At 47.7% G+C, this 18258-nt stretch overlaps 11 protein-coding genes across 11 annotated transcripts; 5 read left to right on the top strand and 6 right to left on the bottom strand.

The window, feature by feature from the left end:
- Window positions 1–295: 295 nt before the first annotated feature.
- Window positions 296–1218, top strand: N7487_010634 (glutathione S-transferase; the record flags this gene model as incomplete). Its single annotated transcript, XM_056878364.1, has 3 exons — window positions 296–333; window positions 383–768; window positions 863–1218. 3 exons carry the CDS (start codon window positions 296–298, stop codon window positions 1216–1218), a joined length of 780 nt encoding a protein of 259 aa, XP_056726944.1.
- Window positions 1219–1622: 404 nt separating this feature from the next.
- N7487_010633 (uncharacterized protein) lies at window positions 1623–2145 on the top strand (the record flags this gene model as incomplete). Its single annotated transcript, XM_056878363.1, has 4 exons — window positions 1623–1641; window positions 1699–1734; window positions 1900–2015; window positions 2092–2145. 4 exons carry the CDS (start codon window positions 1623–1625, stop codon window positions 2143–2145), a joined length of 225 nt encoding a protein of 74 aa, XP_056726943.1.
- Window positions 2146–2868: 723 nt separating this feature from the next.
- Window positions 2869–3696, bottom strand: N7487_010632 (SAP18 family protein; the record flags this gene model as incomplete). Its single annotated transcript, XM_056878362.1, has 1 exon — window positions 2869–3696. One exon carries the CDS (start codon window positions 3694–3696, stop codon window positions 2869–2871), a length of 828 nt encoding a protein of 275 aa, XP_056726942.1.
- A 342-nt stretch (window positions 3697–4038) lies between these two features.
- On the top strand, window positions 4039–5203 carry N7487_010631 (mRNA splicing protein PRP18; the record flags this gene model as incomplete). The annotated part of the gene is made up of 2 exons (XM_056878361.1): window positions 4039–4955; window positions 5011–5203. 2 exons carry the CDS (start codon window positions 4039–4041, stop codon window positions 5201–5203), a joined length of 1110 nt encoding a protein of 369 aa, XP_056726941.1.
- A 100-nt stretch (window positions 5204–5303) lies between these two features.
- Window positions 5304–6026, bottom strand: N7487_010630 (chitin deacetylase CDA4; the record flags this gene model as incomplete). The annotated part of the gene is made up of 1 exon (XM_056878360.1): window positions 5304–6026. One exon carries the CDS (start codon window positions 6024–6026, stop codon window positions 5304–5306), a length of 723 nt encoding a protein of 240 aa, XP_056726940.1.
- A 264-nt stretch (window positions 6027–6290) lies between these two features.
- N7487_010629 (cyanamide hydratase) lies at window positions 6291–7124 on the bottom strand (the record flags this gene model as incomplete). Its single annotated transcript, XM_056878359.1, has 2 exons — window positions 6291–6499; window positions 6584–7124. 2 exons carry the CDS (start codon window positions 7122–7124, stop codon window positions 6291–6293), a joined length of 750 nt encoding a protein of 249 aa, XP_056726939.1.
- A 378-nt stretch (window positions 7125–7502) lies between these two features.
- On the bottom strand, window positions 7503–8438 carry N7487_010628 (alpha/beta hydrolase; the record flags this gene model as incomplete). Its single annotated transcript, XM_056878358.1, has 2 exons — window positions 7503–7532; window positions 7692–8438. The coding sequence occupies 2 exons, from the start codon at window positions 8436–8438 to the stop codon at window positions 7503–7505; spliced, it is 777 nt and encodes a 258-aa protein (XP_056726938.1).
- Window positions 8439–9473: 1035 nt separating this feature from the next.
- N7487_010627 (Zn(II)2Cys6 transcription factor) lies at window positions 9474–11418 on the top strand (the record flags this gene model as incomplete). The annotated part of the gene is made up of 4 exons (XM_056878357.1): window positions 9474–9533; window positions 9586–10134; window positions 10198–10341; window positions 10366–11418. The coding sequence occupies 4 exons, from the start codon at window positions 9474–9476 to the stop codon at window positions 11416–11418; spliced, it is 1806 nt and encodes a 601-aa protein (XP_056726937.1).
- Window positions 11419–11958: 540 nt separating this feature from the next.
- On the bottom strand, window positions 11959–13019 carry N7487_010626 (uncharacterized protein; the record flags this gene model as incomplete). Its single annotated transcript, XM_056878356.1, has 3 exons — window positions 11959–12589; window positions 12657–12752; window positions 12814–13019. 3 exons carry the CDS (start codon window positions 13017–13019, stop codon window positions 11959–11961), a joined length of 933 nt encoding a protein of 310 aa, XP_056726936.1.
- Window positions 13020–13780: 761 nt separating this feature from the next.
- Window positions 13781–15538, top strand: N7487_010625 (FAD-binding oxidoreductase; the record flags this gene model as incomplete). The annotated part of the gene is made up of 1 exon (XM_056878355.1): window positions 13781–15538. The coding sequence occupies one exon, from the start codon at window positions 13781–13783 to the stop codon at window positions 15536–15538; it is 1758 nt and encodes a 585-aa protein (XP_056726935.1).
- A 284-nt stretch (window positions 15539–15822) lies between these two features.
- N7487_010624 (uncharacterized protein) lies at window positions 15823–17673 on the bottom strand (the record flags this gene model as incomplete). The annotated part of the gene is made up of 2 exons (XM_056878354.1): window positions 17564–17673; window positions 15823–17399 (listed from the first exon to the last, which is right to left on the bottom strand). The coding sequence occupies exons 1-2, from the start codon at window positions 17586–17588 to the stop codon at window positions 15823–15825; spliced, it is 1602 nt and encodes a 533-aa protein (XP_056726934.1). The 5' UTR covers window positions 17589–17673.
- Between the last annotated feature and the right edge of the window lie 585 nt (window positions 17674–18258).

Raw genomic sequence — 18258 nt, 5'->3', positions numbered from 1 at the left:
AGATAGATAGATGGTAGTCGCTATACCAAGCATTATGTTTTCATACGATATAATCATTGTAGAATAATCTGATTACTTTTGTTATAGGACTAGACTATCGTGTATACAATATAGACTTGTTCAGGAACTGAAGATCTGCAGGCCTCGGGGCTTTATCCCTTCTGGGAGATAAACTGGGAAGCCTCGGGCCATTTTGACATCATCCACGTGCGGGTACTTATAAGTCTTGTTTTCCTCTTTATTGACTTGCAGTTTTCCATTTTCATATCTATAAGATTATAAAGATTATAACAATATGGCTAACAATCAAGGTTGTAAGATTACTCTCTATTGGTACGCTCCCCTCGCAGTCTCTTCAGAATAATATTAACTCACATTCCAGGCTCGAGCAATCTAGAAGTCACCGAATCCTTTGGCTTTTGGAAGAACTGCGGTTGGAATATGAGCTCAAGATCTTCAAGCGTCGCGCTGACAAGCTCGCCCCTGCTGAGCTGAAGGAGATTCACCCGCTGGGAAAGTCACCCGTGATCACAATCCAGGCACCGGGCGCCGACAAACCGCTAGTATTAGCGGAGTCTGGGGCGATCGTGGAATATCTCTGTGACCACTTTAGTAGCGCGCGACCGACGCTGGTACCACAACGGTACACGCCCGGCAACGAGGGCAAAGTGGGCGGAGAGAGCGAGGAATGGATGCGCTATCGCTACTTCATGCATTACGTGGAGGGTAGTCTGATGCCTTACTTGGTGATGACCCTCGTCAACGACTGTAAGTCACTTTCAGTTAAGAGCGTCCACCCGTAACCTCTCGCATGGCGTTGATAAACTCAACCTTGGAGGCACACCGCTGACATTCTCAACAGCCATTCGGAACGCCCCTCCATTCTTTGTTCGGCCCATCACCAACATTGTTGCCTCGCAAGTTGAGAATCAGTTCCTGACCCGGAACGTGGAGGGTAACCTCTCCTTCCTGGAGGAGCAGCTCCGCACATCTCCCGAAGGTGGCGAGTTCATTTGCGGCAAGGAGCTGACGGCTGCCGATATTCTGCTGAGTTTCCCAGTCATTGCTGTTACCGCGCGATCGCTGAAGGAGGAGAAGAACAAGGGTAAATACCCTCTTCTTGTCGAGTATGCCAAACGCCTCGAGAGAAATGAGGGGTACCAGCGTGCTGTGAAGAAGATTGAGGAAGTTGAGGGAAAGTTCTCAGCTTCTATGTAAGTAAGAAGCCATGGGAAATAGGAAACGGCGCAATGGACTTTTGTAAATTATTATTGAGGTCTTGTTTATACCCTGTTGTGTCGGTGCTGAGATATGGAGGACATTTGGTTGGCGGATGATCTCGGATATCCTTGCACACCTTTGCAACCACAGGCATCGACCATGAGAATATTCAGCAAGTACAGAAAGAATGAATGAAGATATGAACGCAATATTATGCAAATTTTTTTACCTTTGAAAGATACAATTATAGCTCATCGTACCTAGGTAGTATAAAGAGTGAGAACCCCAAATATGATTACATCATTCAGCTGATTCATCATCATGTGACCTTCAACTTCAATCCCGGCGACGCTTGCAAGCGTTGTCTATTCTGTGTCCACGCTTCAACGCTTTCCGCAACAATGGCTGGTCCTAGCAAGTGTGAGTTTTGAAATTCCCATGAGTACAATTACATGGATTGCTAACCCATTGTTCCAGCTCTGATCCTTGATCCGGCCCTCCAGAAATACTATGGTACATACCCCCAACCCCATCTCCCAAGATCCAGGATTCCGGATGAACCTCGCGCATTACGCTAGCCCAAGCGTACCTACAAGCTACTTGGAGCAGCTCTCTCGAATTCAACACCCTGCGACACGAAATATACTCTCAATTGAACATTGACTAACAGACCCACAGAACTCAATGCCAACCGCTACAAGTACTGGCGCTGGACCCCGCGCCATGCCATGATCTCGTTCGTCTACATGGGCCTGATCCCCGGTGTCCTGGGCTACTTTGCCTACAAGTACGAGGTATGGAATGACACATTGTGGCCGGGTTGCGATTGTGGCCCAATCCCGCGGAGAAACACGCGCTAACAGTATGCAGGGCAAGTTCGAGTTCCGTGGCAAGCGCAGAGGAGATACGATCTCCGAGTGGTAGACATTTAGCAATGAATGCCATAATTCAATTCCTGTTTTGTTATCAACCCCGTACCGAGCAGCGACTGTGACATGACACGACATGGGGAACTACACTGAGAGGTTGGGGATACTCGTGTGTTGAGGGGATTTTGCCCGACTCTTTTCTTTTGTGCCGGTGCCCGTTGCGTGGGCCGTGTACTTTATTACAAGCATATACCGCATGGATTTCTTTACTTTCTTGGCTTCGTTCACGATCGTGAACCTTGGGGTTTACTTCCAAGGCCAAACATAAAAGCCCCGGAGTACACCACCTAGACAACGGTTATCATCCATTTAAGTGACTGTCTGTTGCTATTCGAGACTTCAAATAGGCGTCTACTTGCCAGGCTACCTGTCTAGAGATCATGGTAATGGCTGGTAAGCATTTACTGGTATTTAGTACATACGCAAGCTTTTTTACTGGATATGCTCCTGTCTAGTAGAATATCGGGATGCTGTATACCGAAAGTAGATTTCTCCTAGAGTATATAATGTCAAAATGCTTTAGGCTATAGGCACCTGTTTGGCAGTGGTAGCCCACTGGGGAAGAAGGAAGACCATTTTTATGTTGTGATGGTACTGCATGTAGTAGATGGCACTCATTCCATTGGTACTAAACTTGATAATCATACAATGTCTCAACATGGGTATTCATTGCCCTTTTGACAAACTTGCTTTTGAACTGGATTTCTCCTCGCCCTTCTCAGTATGGTGCCCATCCACGACGGCCTCCGCGTGCACCTTCCGGCAACCGCTCACCACGATGCCAATCACCTCGAGGCATATGGGAAGGACCACCACCGCCACCTCCTCCTCCACGAGGTCCACCACGACTAGGGCCACGGGGGTAGCCATTATCCCGGAACGCACGCATACCGCCTCCACCTCCACCTCTGGGTCCCGTGATCGGGCCTGATGCGCCATTGAGCGCGGGCGCAACGGATCCGTCCTCGAGCGGTGCGAGAATTGCACATTCAATGTAGTCTCCAACGATGAAACGGGCATCCTGTAGGGGTCTGTCGGCTTCGGAGCCCTGGAAACGGAGCGGGCCAGGGCGAGGTCGTGCTTCCTTATTTTCGTCATCTTCTGCGCGCAGTGTACTATCTCTCGGGCCAACAATAGCACTGCCTAAATCCCTGCTTAAGTATCGACCACGCGCATCGGGGCCGCCCATTGCCGCGCCGCGCGCGTCGGGATAAATGAGCCGGAAGCAGAGACGGGTGCCAACGGGCGGATCAGGGAGTAATGATGGAAGAGCAGAGGTGAGAAGCTGTGAGAGCTCGCGAAGTGTGCATGATTGCCATGTGTAGATCTCTAGATGTGGTGGGAGCGGCGCTGCAGATGCGACAGGTGATGTTGGACGAATGGAATTTGGTCCGCTAACTGGTCCTCCGCGACGAGGTTGCACGGGGATGCTATAGTCGGATAGAGGGTTGTAGTTGTTAACTCGGTAGAAGAGCTTCAAATGGAAAGGTGCAGTAGTCTGGCGGTTGATCGAGGGTTTGTGGCCATCTCGCGACGGAGCGGCCATGATGGATGGTAAGGTGAAAATTAGAGGTTGGAGACCCGAGGACGGGGAGAAAACAGAAGAGAATGGAAGATGCGATGAGTGGAATGTAAATTAAAGCTAGGATAGAGGTCCTCAAAGGTGGATGTTTGGGGTATTTTGGTTGAGGGGGAGTTGACTGGAAGAGACAAATGCGGCGTCGAAAAGCTGCGGGTTCTCTGACGTGCCGAACAGTCTTTTCCTGCCATCTGCCTCCACATCCATCTTCGTCGTTTGACCCAACTCGATTTTATTTATTGTCTACATAATTTTCACCTTGAGCTACAGTCGCATTATTTAAGCAGCTCGCTGCATCACCCCGCCACCATGGATTTCGCCGCATTGATGTCCAAGGAAATCTCCAAGGCTAAAGGTAGCGATTCCTCCAAGCCATCTGCCAAAGATACCGGGAAAGACTCCCCCGCAGTACCAACAAAGAAATATCTACGACGAGCCGATGTCGAAGCTGCCCGCATTGAAGCTTACAACCAAGAGCAAGAGCGACTCGCACGTGAACGTGAAGAGCGCATGGCGAATAAGCGCAAGCTCGAAGATGAAGAAGCGGATCGAAACCGAGAACGCGAGGAGAAGAAGCGAAGATTAGCGGAGGAGTCCAAGGCGAGGAGAGAGGCGGAAGAACGAGCCAAAGAACGTGAACGGCGGCGCAGGCTCGGTCTACCTGATCTACCTGAGGATACCCCAGCTGACGGCGACGAAGAGGAAGAGGAAGATATCGAGGAAGAGGAGCTTGTTGCAAAATTACGAGAGATGAATGCGCCAATAAAATTATTCGGAGAAGATTATCGAGCCCGTCTTCGACGATACCGTCGCCTGGTTCAACGAGCCGCTGCCCCCAAGAAGAAGGTGACTGACGGACCTATCCCCACCACCTTGGAGCCCGTGCCTGGTGGACAGATGATCATTCCGGCCAAGATTCCGAAAGACCAAGAAAGCCGCCTGTTCCTTTTCCGGCAGTTGGGATCTTACTTCAACATGGTTTTGTCGGAATGGGAGCTGGCACTAGCAAAGCGTGACGTCTCGGTGCGGGAAAGCTTCCAGGGAAAACAAGCATTTAACGCTATGACCCAATCGCGCGAAAACATGACACCGTTGTTCCGCCTCTTTGAGAAGTCCGACTTGGAGGACGGACTGTTAGAACCGATTGTGGAGATTGTGCACAAGGCGCAGCAGCGGCGATACGTTGATGCAAATGATGCCTATCTACGAGTGAGCATTGGTAAAGCGTATGTTTATCCCCCCACCCTGGTAAATTTGAGAATAATGCTAATATCTCTATAGAGCCTGGCCCATTGGTGTGACCATGGTTGGTATTCACGAGCGATCTGCACGGGAGAAGCTGCATCAGAGTGACCAGCAGGCACACATTCTGAGTGACGAGATTACCCGCAAGTATCTACAGAGTATCAAGCGCTGCTTGAGCTTTGCTCAAGTCCGCTGGCCACCGGAGGATCAATTGCAGATGATGGGTTAGCCTGTCGAGAATAGTGTCCGAATATACCCATAGCGTTTCGAGAAGGAAAAAACATGTAAATTTATAGCCCGCGATATTCATTCCGCCTTCAATTTGAACCTCAATCTGAACCGTTCTCTTTCAATAACTCGGAGACTGTGACAACGCGGTACCCTCTGCGATTTAGCTCCGGCAACACCTTCTGTAACATCGGCACTGTCCACTCTCTCCGATCGTGGCAGATAATAATGCTCCCTGGTTTGACCATACTCAAAATGTGACTCGCGTTGAGTTTCCAAAATGGCACCTGCGGGTCATGCGGATACACATTGCCAAGGACCAGCCGATATCCCAGCTCCTTTACAAGAGTTCTCATCCGGGAGCTGAAAAATCCCGAGCCAGGGCGAAAAAGCCAATTCTCAGGCTGTGAAGTATTGCCAGCTGCGACATATGCTTCCTGGATTCTGGCATGGACTGCTCGGATCTGATCTGCCAAGACGTCGTCGCCGAGTGCACGCGATGGCTCATCATACATGGCATGGTTGGCGAGTTCGTTGCCAGCTCGGACGAGATCGGCCAAGACGGATTCGTGTCCTGGGATCTGGGATCCTATCACGAAGAAAGTTGCAGCTGTATTGTGCGATTGCAACAGACGAAGGATTGCAGGTGTGTGTATGGAGGGCGCGTCGTCAATCGTCAACGCAACCACCTTTTTGTTTGTGTCCACGCGGAAGAGCACATCGGGCCAGCGACGTTGACAGTAACGAATAAGCAGAATTGGGGGTTTGTATATGAAATAAAATGGTACGAGGAGAAAGAAGGTGGTGAGGATGGCTTGAAGCATGTTTGGCTTCTTTGGAGGATCCAGCAAGGTGTTTCGTTTGAATTGGCGGGAGATATCTAGTTCGGACTTCCCCCATCTCTACATCAACTGGCCAGTTTTGCTAATTTAGGGATTCAAATAAAGCAAAGTACTTATTTTTTATTGTGTTTTTCAATTCATTTCAGTTGTCAGTGTCTATTGTCAGTGGCTAGGAGCTCCCACGAGCTCCTAGATAGGCACCAACCATATACGCGTAATCAGTCCTCGGAAATCCTCGAGATACCATCATTCATAGGGTGCCATAAGAGTATTTCCTAGCACCTTATTGGCGAATTCTTCCTCGCCAAGTGTCGTTGTGTGTGCCCAAGGCTTAAGCCGATTCTCTTCATGAATGGTACTAGCGAAGCACCCACTCCATTTAAGACGAGGGAAATGGCGGGAAACATCTTGGATAGTTGAGGGATGAATGAGATTGGCATATGAGCCAGTATTGTCTGTTTTCCAATAAGTTAGCATTTGGTCACGGTTTAAGGAAATGTTGTGTGAAGACAATCAACTCTGATAGAGGACCAACGTACCAAAGATCGTTGCCAGCTGAAGCAGTTGACCGAGAGCTGTGATTTTACCTTTTTCACACAAGTCTTGATGCCGGATGACTGCTTCTGCCACACTCTCTGCCTGATCTTTCGGGGCAACTGCGACCGAGCCTCCTACAAAGGAAGGTTGTAGGTTCTGCAGAATCTCCAGTGCTTTCAAGCCTCCGAAGAACTCAAAGCTCATTTTAGTAGCCTCTAAGTTATCCTGGGTTGTCCCGATATCGTGAAGCAGACAGGCAAGAAAATATGTTTCATCGGTGAAGGCCCATTCAGGGAACCTGTACCGCTTAATCGCAAGCCCAAAATGATAAACGCGAAGGGAATGATTGTATATCGGCTCAGGAAGATGAGACTTTGCATACTCGTTGATCCGCTGGGCGAGGGGCGTTTCTGGAGTCGGGACTTCAGTCACAGTGATGAATGGAGCAGGTGTTGCTGGGGGATCTGTTGCGAGAAGAGTAGTAGCTGATGATAGCACAGCTGTGAGACCATAGGCTGAGATTGGGTTATTGGAAGGCCACATTTTTTTGATATTGAGGCTGAAGAGAGAGAAAGTCGAGTCAGGAAGAATAGTTCTCTGGTCAATGCCTGGGGATAATTGGGGTTTTATACTCTGCCTCTCTCTTTCTCTGCTTTCTCATCAATATTAGGCAAAAAATAAAATGAATCCAGATTATTCGTTATCATAATAAATTGATAAGCACATCGCCCCTAGACTATGTAGCCTTTAAGGCTGAAGATGTAACCATGACTCACTTGCCACCGAATTGTTGACCGGAAAGGGAAATCTTCTCGTGTTGGCTACAATTTGTGGAATTCAAGAAGAGTATTTGTCACCTATTCAACTATTATTAAACAGTGTAGGATCTATGGTTTTCATGTAGGGCATCGCTGTATATCGTTACGGGATAGTTCCTGCTTTGATAGCTGCCTATACATCAAGTATATTAATGATGATGGCCAGAATTCACATTATAGATCAATTTGACAATTCAGGTAGAATTTTTCAATGCTAAAATATAATCCTATTCGTTCATAAATATCCAAACATGGAGTCACAATAAATTATAAACCACTCCAAACCTCAAACGACCTCTCCAGCAGCCCGGCGAATCGCTGCAGTGACTTCATCAGGCTTACTGAGGAATGGGCTGTGCGATGCGTCCACCGACTCTGTCTTCATTCCAGTTCCATTCGCGGTTCCTTCAACCATTGCCTGTTGAACCACCAGGGGAATAGCAGCGTCTTGAGTACAGTAGAGGTAAGTACTGGGTACATCTTTCCACGCGGCATAGGTGCAAGGACTGTGGAGAGTCTGATAACTGTGAGGCTTCAAGGTGGCAATGGAAGCCTCAATCTGGTCGGCACCACAGTCGTGGTAGAATGTTTTCTCTGGATCGGCAGGATTGATTTCCAACTTGTCGTCGCTAACGATGAACCATGGCAGGTCATTTCCACCGAAAGCGCCAATCAGCGAATCTCCTTCTTTAATGATAAAGGAAGTGCAGAAGAACAGATGAGTGACACCTCCAACCAAACCATTCTGCTGGCGTGTCTTGATGTCTAGACCTTTGATTGCCTCGTTTGCAGGCAAGCCACCGTAAGAGTGAACAACCACGACGACTTCTTGACCGGCATCCGCTGCTCGCTCGATTTGGGTGCGAATTTGTGCAACATCTGCATCAAAGCTCAAGTGATGCTCGGCTGGACCAACTGAGGGCAAATGGACTTTGTCGGTTTTGTAGTTTACTGCTTCAAGGCGTTGCACCACTGGATCATAGCAGTCAGGGCTGTGCCATGCGCCTGGAACGAAGAGAATAGTGGTAGATTCAGTCATCTTTTAAGGAAGAGAATATAGTGAGAGACTAGCGTGTTTAGAAATGAGATATATCAGAAGGTATGAATTGGCCAGGGATGCGTAGAAAGAGGACAGACACTACACTATATATGTATACATGGGTAATCCTCGGGGGTAAACACGGGAATAATGCCCTTTGGAAGACATTCCGAACAGAGATCGACACAGGGAAATGGAGCTAAATTCTTAGAAAAGACTGTCAAGGTAGTTTTATCGGCAACTGAGGGGGGAAAACCGTTAGAACCGTCCTGTTCCCGTTAGTATGTATGGGGCAGTTTACACTAAGCGAGTAAGCCAAGAAACGGTGGGAAAAAAAGGGGGGGAGACGGTTGAGAAAACGGTTTTGTTCTGAATGATATAATTAGAATATAGTAAACCATGGAACAGATAGTGTGTAAATCATAGTTAATATTGAAGTACGAAGTATGTTGTATATGAATTTATAGACTATAGTATAGGGATATCGGAGTTAGTACATGCAGCCCTAGTTGGGTTGACGAGCTGCTGACCGCATTGGGTCAAGTGGTGTGGCAACTCTCGTATTTCTCACCGTCTTGAAGCATTCGAGTTTCATGTATACGGAGTATGGAGTATGGAGTACTGATTTTAACTCTTTATTTTTATACCTCCCTTAATATGCTAGGCGACCTATGGAGTATAGTTGATTACTGTACGTTATGAAGGCTTCGGCTTTAGCTTGTAGTTAATAAACTAAATCTCTAAACCTTTGAAGAGATAAAAATTAAATTAGTGATATTAAAGACTATAGGTTATTAATGAATAATTATTAGGCTTAGTGATGGCGTAGTTCTTGTCCATGGTGCTTATTGGAGGAGAATGTTAACCACCTAACCTTGGAACTTAATAAGATAAGCTCTTCCAAGCTTTTGGGAAAAACGAGTTGCTTACCCAAAATCGATTCTTCTCTTTCATCTCCATCTCCATCTTAACGCATCAACGTATCTATTTCTTCTTTTATCATTCACGCAGCCAAGATTGGTATATCGTCATTATATGGTTTATTGTGGAAAGCCAAGTCCTGCCTGTGGGCGCTGTCGCACTCGTCGCTTGAAAGTATGAATATTGAGGCCAGAAGAGAAAGCCCTTCGCTAAATTGCCTCACCAGTGCGATCAAGGATCACCATCATGTACCCAATGCATGCGGGCTCAAGTGGATTGTCCGGGATATCGAGATCCGTTGGACTGGAATTTTCGAGATCAGAGTGAAGATGTGATCCGCAAGTCTCAGCAGCCACGCAGAAAGCGCGCAACCGCTAGCCGCTCTAGCACCGCTACCACCTCCACAATCTCCACCACACCCACTAGCAGCGTTCAGGATGTGACTCCGCCAAGAAACAGTCTTATTTACCCAATCCAAGAATTAGCAAGGGCCCATCTCTTCGTGAACTACATGTCTGGGGGCCCCAGCGGGGGCCACATGTCCTATCTGCTGCCTTTGATGAAAGACTCTCGGAATTCACCCGTTTTGACCACCGCACTGGCCGCGGTGGGATTAGCGGCCCTGTCGAACATTCGTCTTTCTCCACGAATGATGCTCCAAGCTAGGAAAGAGTATACGACCGCACTATCTCAGACCAATCATGCGCTCAGAGACCATGTTCTATCCAAGAGAGATGATACATTGGCAGCTGTGGTATTACTGGGTATGTTTGAGGTAAGTGTTGAGTTGCCTTTCTTTTTTATCCCGCTCTACTAACGGGGTGCTTTTTAAAAAAAGGTAATGACCTGCAGCGATGGATCTTTTATGTATCGATGGATCAAGCACATGGACGGAGCCAGAAAGATAATTGAACATCGAGGCTCAGAACAATTAACTCGACCGGAGGGTTTAGGTTTGTTCACGAATCTACGGGCGCAAATTGTATGTTTCCCACCATTTGGATAGGCTAATCAACAATATTCTGACATTACTACCCAGAGCATCAGCCAAATATACCAAGAGAAATACAGCTCTCCAACTATGACCCAGCTCACGGAAGAGGCAAAGCAATACCGAGACCCAGACGACCGAATGGTCGATGATATTAGCCGGGTGGTCCTCCAATTGACCAACTTTTGCGCAGCCCTTAAAGATGGCAGTATCGCCCAGCCCAGCGAGATTATCCGCCGTACTCTGAACCTTGACGCAGACCTCATGTCAATACTCCTTACTATGCCTCCCTCGTGGGGGTATAAAACAGTCAAGGTTCCGCTGGTAGACGGAGAGCCCATCACCCGCACCGTTTGGGGCGATAGTTATCATGTGTATCGCGATCTTTCTGTGAGCGGCATTTGGAACAATACTCGCGCTGCGCGACTCATAATGCACGAAGTGCTTCTCGAGGCTGTGGAAGCACTTGAGAATTCATCACCGGGGAGCAGTGGCCTCCATCAACAGCAAATTATTACGACTCAAAGTCAACAGATTGCGCATCAACTGGTGGATGATATCTGCGCCAGTGTACCCTTCCATCTGGGCATGGGTATGGATGATACCTACGAGTGGGAATCCTCCAGCCAAAACGCTGCGTATGAATCCTATCCTGTGGCGGGAAATCCAGAGGGCTCATTTCCGACCACACCATTTCCATGGATGCCAATGCCCGAATTTCCATCCGCCGAGGGAAGCTCATCTTTGGGAACAGATGCAGCACACCTTGGAGCCTTTTTACCCAGCACGAACATGATGAATTCAGAGAACCATCGTGCCGCGCCTCTCCCTCCTAGTTTCGAGGTCTCAGGGGCTGGAGGCGTCACTCTAGTGTGGCCTCTGTTGATTGCTGCAAACTCTGGATTTGCATCTCCTGAGCTGCGTAAATGGATTATTGGTTGTCTGGAAAAAATTGGACATGCTATGGGAATCAATCAAGCGTTGGCTATGGCACAGTTATTGCGGGATGGGATGGATTCTCGGGCCTGGATATCGCCGGAGGGCTCTCCAATCCATGCGACTTCGTGAGATGCTACTCGTGCTATTGAGGATGGTTATTACGTATCTTGTTATATTTTCGATGCCTATTGTTTTTTCGGAATTATATCTACATGGTAACAACCAACTGGATGATACTTTAGATGGAAACCTGGTGAATGTAACAGATTTAACCATAAGAAACACAGTCTAGGGACATGAAATAATCGTAGCAGCATGTATATTGCCCACAATCTAGTTTCATCTAACAACGCGACTAGTATAAACCAACAACAACACTATAAAGATGATCTCGATACAAGAGCTTAACTTGGTATGGATGTGCCTTTCACTTAATTACCAAGGATATACAGGAAAGAATTGAATCGTTGAAGAGGGTGAGGTTAATTAATTCTCAACATAATGCATTTATAAGGAAGACTAGACAAACATTTTGACGACTTAAGGATCAAAATTGACAAGTAGTAACAAGAGATAGCTATAGCCCAACGCTTCGAATTGACAAGATCCCGCTTTCCAATTCAATCATATTGCCAAACATAACAACAGCCTTTGATCATCTATCTGGAATTACCGTCGCACATATTGTTGATTATAGGCGTCTTGAGCCGCCGCCTGGGCATATGTGACTCCTTCATATGGAGGGCGATCAGCATGTCTATGATGACGGCCATCTTCAGTATCATCGGTCGCATGATAAATCTCTTGTTGACGGGAATCGGTTATGCCAGAATTTGTGACCGACTTTGGGGTAATCACACCCAAGATCGTGTACATCAAAACAACGACAAATTCTTCCAGGGTGGCCATTACCAGTTGAATCCTGGCGTCACCGTCGACCAGCGAAAATTGATGATTGTTCCCAAAGTCACTGATCAGACTGTAGAGAATCCGGATCGCTATGAAAGGCAGTGCGATGAATACACAGAAGAAGATTCGGTTTTGACTCGGTACCATGAGGCTGATATCCCGCACTGTGATGGTCCATAATGCGCAGGCCGCAACATAGATGGCTAGGAAGAGGATGACCGCAACACGGGTCTTGGTTTTACCACTAGCATGGTCCGAGATATTTGAGGAGGCCTGATCGGTTCCACCGCTGATAGCGAGGATCAGAGCAATAAGCGCAGGGAGATGCAAGAGTTGAACAGCCTTGCTGCGTCTTGACGTAGCTGTGGCCCTCTTCGAATATATGTTCATCCTGGAGGAGATAGAATGGGTCAGTGTAAACTCGGGATTTGTACTAATTTAGCAGCAAGGCTACTTACAGTTTGCCAGTAATGCTAGATGATGCGAATCCTTGCAACAGGATGTTGCCCTTGGAGCCTGGACTTGATGGCACATGTTGCGATGTTTCGTCAAACCTATCAGCTGGTTAGTTAGACAAGCTCACTTGATAGGCTAGTGGCTGGGACTTAGACTCACACTCGTTTTAACAGACCCAGTGTTGACAGAAGCAGTGGGGATAGTCCAACAGATTGCAAAATCACTGCCCATTCTTTGTAATTTGCATTGTTTGGGTTCTTCGTGCTCAAGATCTCCATAATGGCCCCCCAACTCGTATTCCTGAAAAGATACTCAAGTAAATCCAGCCCAACTGCTTGTGAAAACCATGGCGGAGAACGACCCATATGGTGAGCAAAGCCGTTGGGATATAAATGATCAGCTCTGCGATGGCAACGTGCTCTGTGGTGACGACAGCCATGACTAGTAAATATCTAGGAGTCTTGTCAAGTAATCAAGAGTATAATGTAGAGTTGAAAGACTAAAGAAATATGGGGTTCTTTATACACGGAGTTGTGATTCTCCTAACGCTTGGGTCCATTAAAAAAAATCGAAAATTCCAACCTGACAAGGCAACACTGTTGAAGTCCATTCCCGATTTGGAGGTCAGCCGCATTCTTGAATGCCCGAAGAAAAGAAAGAAGCCATGGAAGCAAATAAGCAAATCTAAGCTTCGGGGTCTTCTGGGTCCCATGCAAAACACCTCCCGCCTTTCCTATTTGGGACTAGCGCCCATGACTATGTGGGTCATCGAAAGACTTACCCTTTTCGGAAATCTATAAGTTTCAAAGTTGCTGGTATGAACGCCATGATGACTCAAAAGAATATCCACTCCCTTAATGCTGTTGCCTTAATCTGAAAGCCCTTGAGTCGTTTAAAAAAATAATACAGGATACGTCATTTGTTCAGATTTGGTGACGCTTCGAGGATGTTTACGGTAGAGGCTGTGAGGCTGATTATGGTAAACTAGAACAGTCGAGCTAGAGATGTCACAGAATGAGCCGTGTATCTCGAGTAAATGATATATAACTACCTGGAGAGCCAATAATTCTAATTTAGTGAATGTCTACCAGGAACTTTGGCTTCTTTCTTTTGAGAGTTCTTGAGTATGTTATCCGTGATTTATTTTATTCCGGTTTGCTTGGCCTTGGGAGCCTCGGCTACCATTGATCCCGGTTATAATTGTCGCCCAGGCCAAAAATGTTGGCCATCATCGAAAGAATGGCAAAAGTTCAATGCGACCATCGATGGGCATTTGTATGAAACTGTTCCAATCGCGGCCCCTTGTTATGAAAACTCCCTACATTATGACGAAGCCGCGTGTCGAGACGTGGAGAACTATTATGGTGATAGTATCCCCAGAGGAACACACTACGGACAGACATACTGGTTGAATTGGGAGACCTGTGGCGATGCGGGATGTGCTTTACTGGAAACTCATCCATCAGAGCTCCTCTATAGCACATGCACCCTTGGGAGACTGTCATCATACTATGTGGAAGTTCTAGATGCCTCTCACATCTCTGCAACTCTAAGATTTGCACATGCCCACAACATTCGCATCAGCGTGAAGAACACTGGCCACGACTTTTTCGGACGATCATCAGTTCCCAACTCACTCGCTATTTGGACTCACAATCTCGATTCTATTGCATTCAGTTCCAACTTCACTGCAAGCGACTGCCCCCTGGCCAACAGTCAGAATGTTGGGGAGCTGGGAGCTGGAGTCATCGCAGCCGATGCATATCATTTCTTCAGCTCGAAAGGGATGGATATCACAGGAGGGTACGAACAATCAGTCGGACTGGCCGGTGGTTTCGCCCAAGGTGGTGGTGTTGGGTCATTCACCACTACCTATGGTTTGATGGCTGACAATGCCGTTGAATTTGAGGTGGTGACTGCAGATGGAGAAGTTCGCACCATCAATCAATGTAACGAACCAGAGCTGTTCTGGGCTATGCGTGGTGGAGGCGGCGGCACTTTTGCTGTACTCACCAAGTACCGAGTTCAATTGTATCCTTCTCTGCCCATTCACACATACACGTTCACTGCCAACTTTACCGGTGATACGAGCGACGCAACTCAGAACATTGCTCTGCGCGAGATCCTGACGGCTCATGCGGAGAATCAGGCTGAGTGGTCAGCCCAACTTGTTACCGGCCAACTGGAATACTTCCCAGAGAAAATAGCCATCTCAATGGTGTTGCTCTATGGCGATAATGGCTCAAAGTTGAGATCAGCCAGCGCTTCGTTTGCCGAATTTTTAAGCAACAGAACCGACCTTTCTGTCTCTGCCAATGAATATACATCTTACCCTGACTATGCCAACTATCTCACCGTCACTGCTGCCGATGCCAAGGTCACGGAACCGTCGGGTATCTTCTCCATATTGGCATCGCGCTTGATCCCTCACACAGTCTTCGATGCCTCTGAGACTATCGATGAGCTTGTGGAAGGTGTCATACAAGGCATCGCAACAGCTAGAAGTCACCTGAATCTCACTGGAACCCAAATAGTCTTAGAAACGCCAGTCTCAAATCTCGATAAGAACCGGATGTCATCTGTGCATCCAGCTTGGCGCGATGCGCTCTGGCATGTCATTCATGTTGGAGAATGGGTAGAGCCTTTGGAGGCTGATGAGCAAGCAAGTGTGGCAGCGGCCTTTTTGCAAACTCTCGAGCCTTTGAAGAAATTGAGCCCTGGTGGCGGTGCGTACTTTAATGAAGCACATTACCTCGAGCCAGATTGGGAGCAAACATATTTTGGGTCGAACTATCCAAGGCTTTTGGAGGCTAAGAATCAATATGACCCGACTCATATGTTTGATTGCTGGAAATGTGTTGGGTGGAGAGGTGAACACGAGTAAGTTCTCTGATCAATTGGAGTGGGAGAAACTAACGCGAACTGCTGGTCAGCCCATTCTACTCCTGCTATTAGCGGTTTCAGTGCATATTGAATTCGGAATTCAAGGGTTGATTGGAGGGTTGGTTGTGAACTGCAACAAAACAGTTTTGGGAGAGGAGGCAGGCGACAAAATCGTTGAAAATAAGGTAGATGAAACAATATATATGATATGTGCCTTTTCATGGCATTTCTAGAATTTTACATTGAGGATCATGATGTACATGCAACATATTTTGGTCGAGACACTCATCGTGTAAGACCATCCCACATGCGGGAAAATGTCTTCCACCAACCACGTGCAGCAGACTGGTCTGTGACTGTTGACATTTTGCTGAAGGTATCTTCACGAGTCAAGTCCGATGTATCGCTATTTGGATAGATATGGTGACCATCCATGCCGTTCATCACGGAAAGCGAAGAGCCATGTATTTTAGCAGATGACGTGAAACTACTGCAGACACTGCGGCTGTCCCGCTCACCGTCTATCAAATGCCCAGCAGTGTAGATACACCCGCCGTATGAGAATCTGACTAGAGAATCTCCAGTCAGGCTGCCGATGATGTAAACTCCCGGTGCGACCTCGAGGTCCTCGATTGCTTTCGCACGGAGGGTCTGGCCGGTGACTGCTGGATCCTCTTGATTGCCCTGCCCCAGCACTTCACAGCGGAGCTCGGAATCAAGATAATCTAGCTTGCCTCGCCGACCGGCAGCATATACGAGGCCGCCCACGGTTCGAGAGAAAACAGTTCCATCTTGGCGGCGGCATGTGACCGTCGCCAGATCGCCGTGAACTTCGGCAGCTGTCACTTCAACATTAGGAAGACCTTCATAGAGATCTTCCCAATTCCGGCTTTCAAGGAATGGCGTTGAAGCCGCGCGCCGGTACTTTGGGCGCTGGTCTTTCGCAGCAGCCTCGGCTGTGAGGGCAGCTCGTTTCATAAGACGGTAGACACCGGCATATTCCGGATATGCTTGCTGATGACAGGCCCGCAGAGGCGATGGGCGGTCATTCGGAGACCATTTGTATAGGTGCAAAATCTTTTGGTTGGGTGAGGCGGAGATGATGGCATCCGCAGCGGAGAAGCCAGATCCAACGACGAGTAGGGGGACATTAGGTGAGGACTTCGTCTCAACCAATGGACGTAATACCGGCTCTGGTGAGAGAATCTCGGAAAAAATTCCACTCGCGAGGACGAGGCGTTTGCAGTGGAGGTTATGAGAACGAACATAAAATCCAGTGGCGGTGCGGGAAATGCCCTTCAATTCTTCCCCACACCGAAAAGCATCGTCGATGTGCGCAGCCTCCGGGTAAGCAGCAAAATAATCGGCGATCTCGCGCCGGGTGGGCCTTGTATATGATGGTAGGTCCTTGCCCGTGGTCTTTTTGTGATGGTCGGCAAAGGAGTATCCGGGCAATGATAGCATTGCCGCATAACTCAATGTCTGTATATCCCAATTTGCGCCCCATGGATCTTCAGTCCATTGGCCTCCAGGCTTCAAGGACTTCCCAAAAACCAAATGCGAGACAGCCTTCTCAGGCTGTGGGCGCCAATCAATATTTGAGATGCATCCAGGCTCATCCACATCAACACTTGGCCGTACAAGTGTGTCCAGTAAGACGTTTACAGGAAGAGCCTGAGTCGAGTATGAGAGGCGTGAGGCATCAAAGTGCGCCGTGAGAGCATTCACATCGGCATTCAAAATCTCTGGCGCAGCTTTCAACTTGGCATCTAATAAATGATCGGGATGTGGAGGATCGGATGAATAGAAAGGAATATGTCCATGGAGGATGTATGAAAGGATCATGGCCGACGGCCCATTGCCTGGTAAAATCGATTCAATCAGTTGCTACTTCCCAAGGACATCTTCAACAGTGCGGGGTGGGATGTGGGGCTCAAGAGCAAACGTCCTGAACGTCCTGAACGTCCTGAACATTCTGAACGTCCTGAATGGCCTCAACATGGGACGCCGACCATGATAGACATACCGACGATGATAGTGTCAACCTCCATTGACGATGTATATCAAATAAGAGATGGAGCGTATGGCATACTGGTATAGACATGCGACAGGGTTGAAAAAAAAATAAGGTACATCCAATCAGAACAGGATGAGATCCTTGTCACACTGCCTTCTCATAAGAGGTCGAGAGCAAGGCCATAAGGGAATGTGGACATTTGTCAGGGAATTCAAGGAAAGTCAAGGAAAGTAAATGCCCCAGACAAGAGGGGGGGCACTTCGTATCGGCATCGGCCGATCAATAAGCAAAAGCTGACAAACCCTTGGAAAGTGGAGTGTCCAGTGGAGAAGAAGAGGAGAATCGGGAAAGTCGATGATTTTCTATTTGCCGCAAATGGCCTGGATACCGAACCCGAAAGTATTCGGAAGTGTGACGTTTATCATTATAGCGTCATATTTCGGAAGTTTAACAGATTGAATACAACCATATTTGAATGTTGAATGTTGAATTGCATATGATATACAAAGGGAAATCTCCAATGTTGAACAGAGTAGTTCACATTCAAACATCCCCAGATATAACATCCAGCCCTAAGCCCTAACTTCCCAAAATGGATGAGGCCTGCAACGCGGGAACATGAGCACTTCAACGTCAGAGAACTGCGATGTCATGATTTCGGTTTCTGATTCTGTTTTTCTATAACTACAATTGCGCTTGGCCTT

The sequence above is a fragment of the Penicillium crustosum genome (assembly GCF_028827405.1).
Source record: "Penicillium crustosum strain IBT 35664 chromosome Unknown utg000004l_segment0_segment0, whole genome shotgun sequence".
NCBI classification, from domain to species: domain Eukaryota; kingdom Fungi; phylum Ascomycota; class Eurotiomycetes; order Eurotiales; family Aspergillaceae; genus Penicillium; species Penicillium crustosum.
The sequence above is the reverse complement of the archived record's forward strand: the minus strand, read 5'-3'. Positions and strand labels throughout refer to the sequence as shown.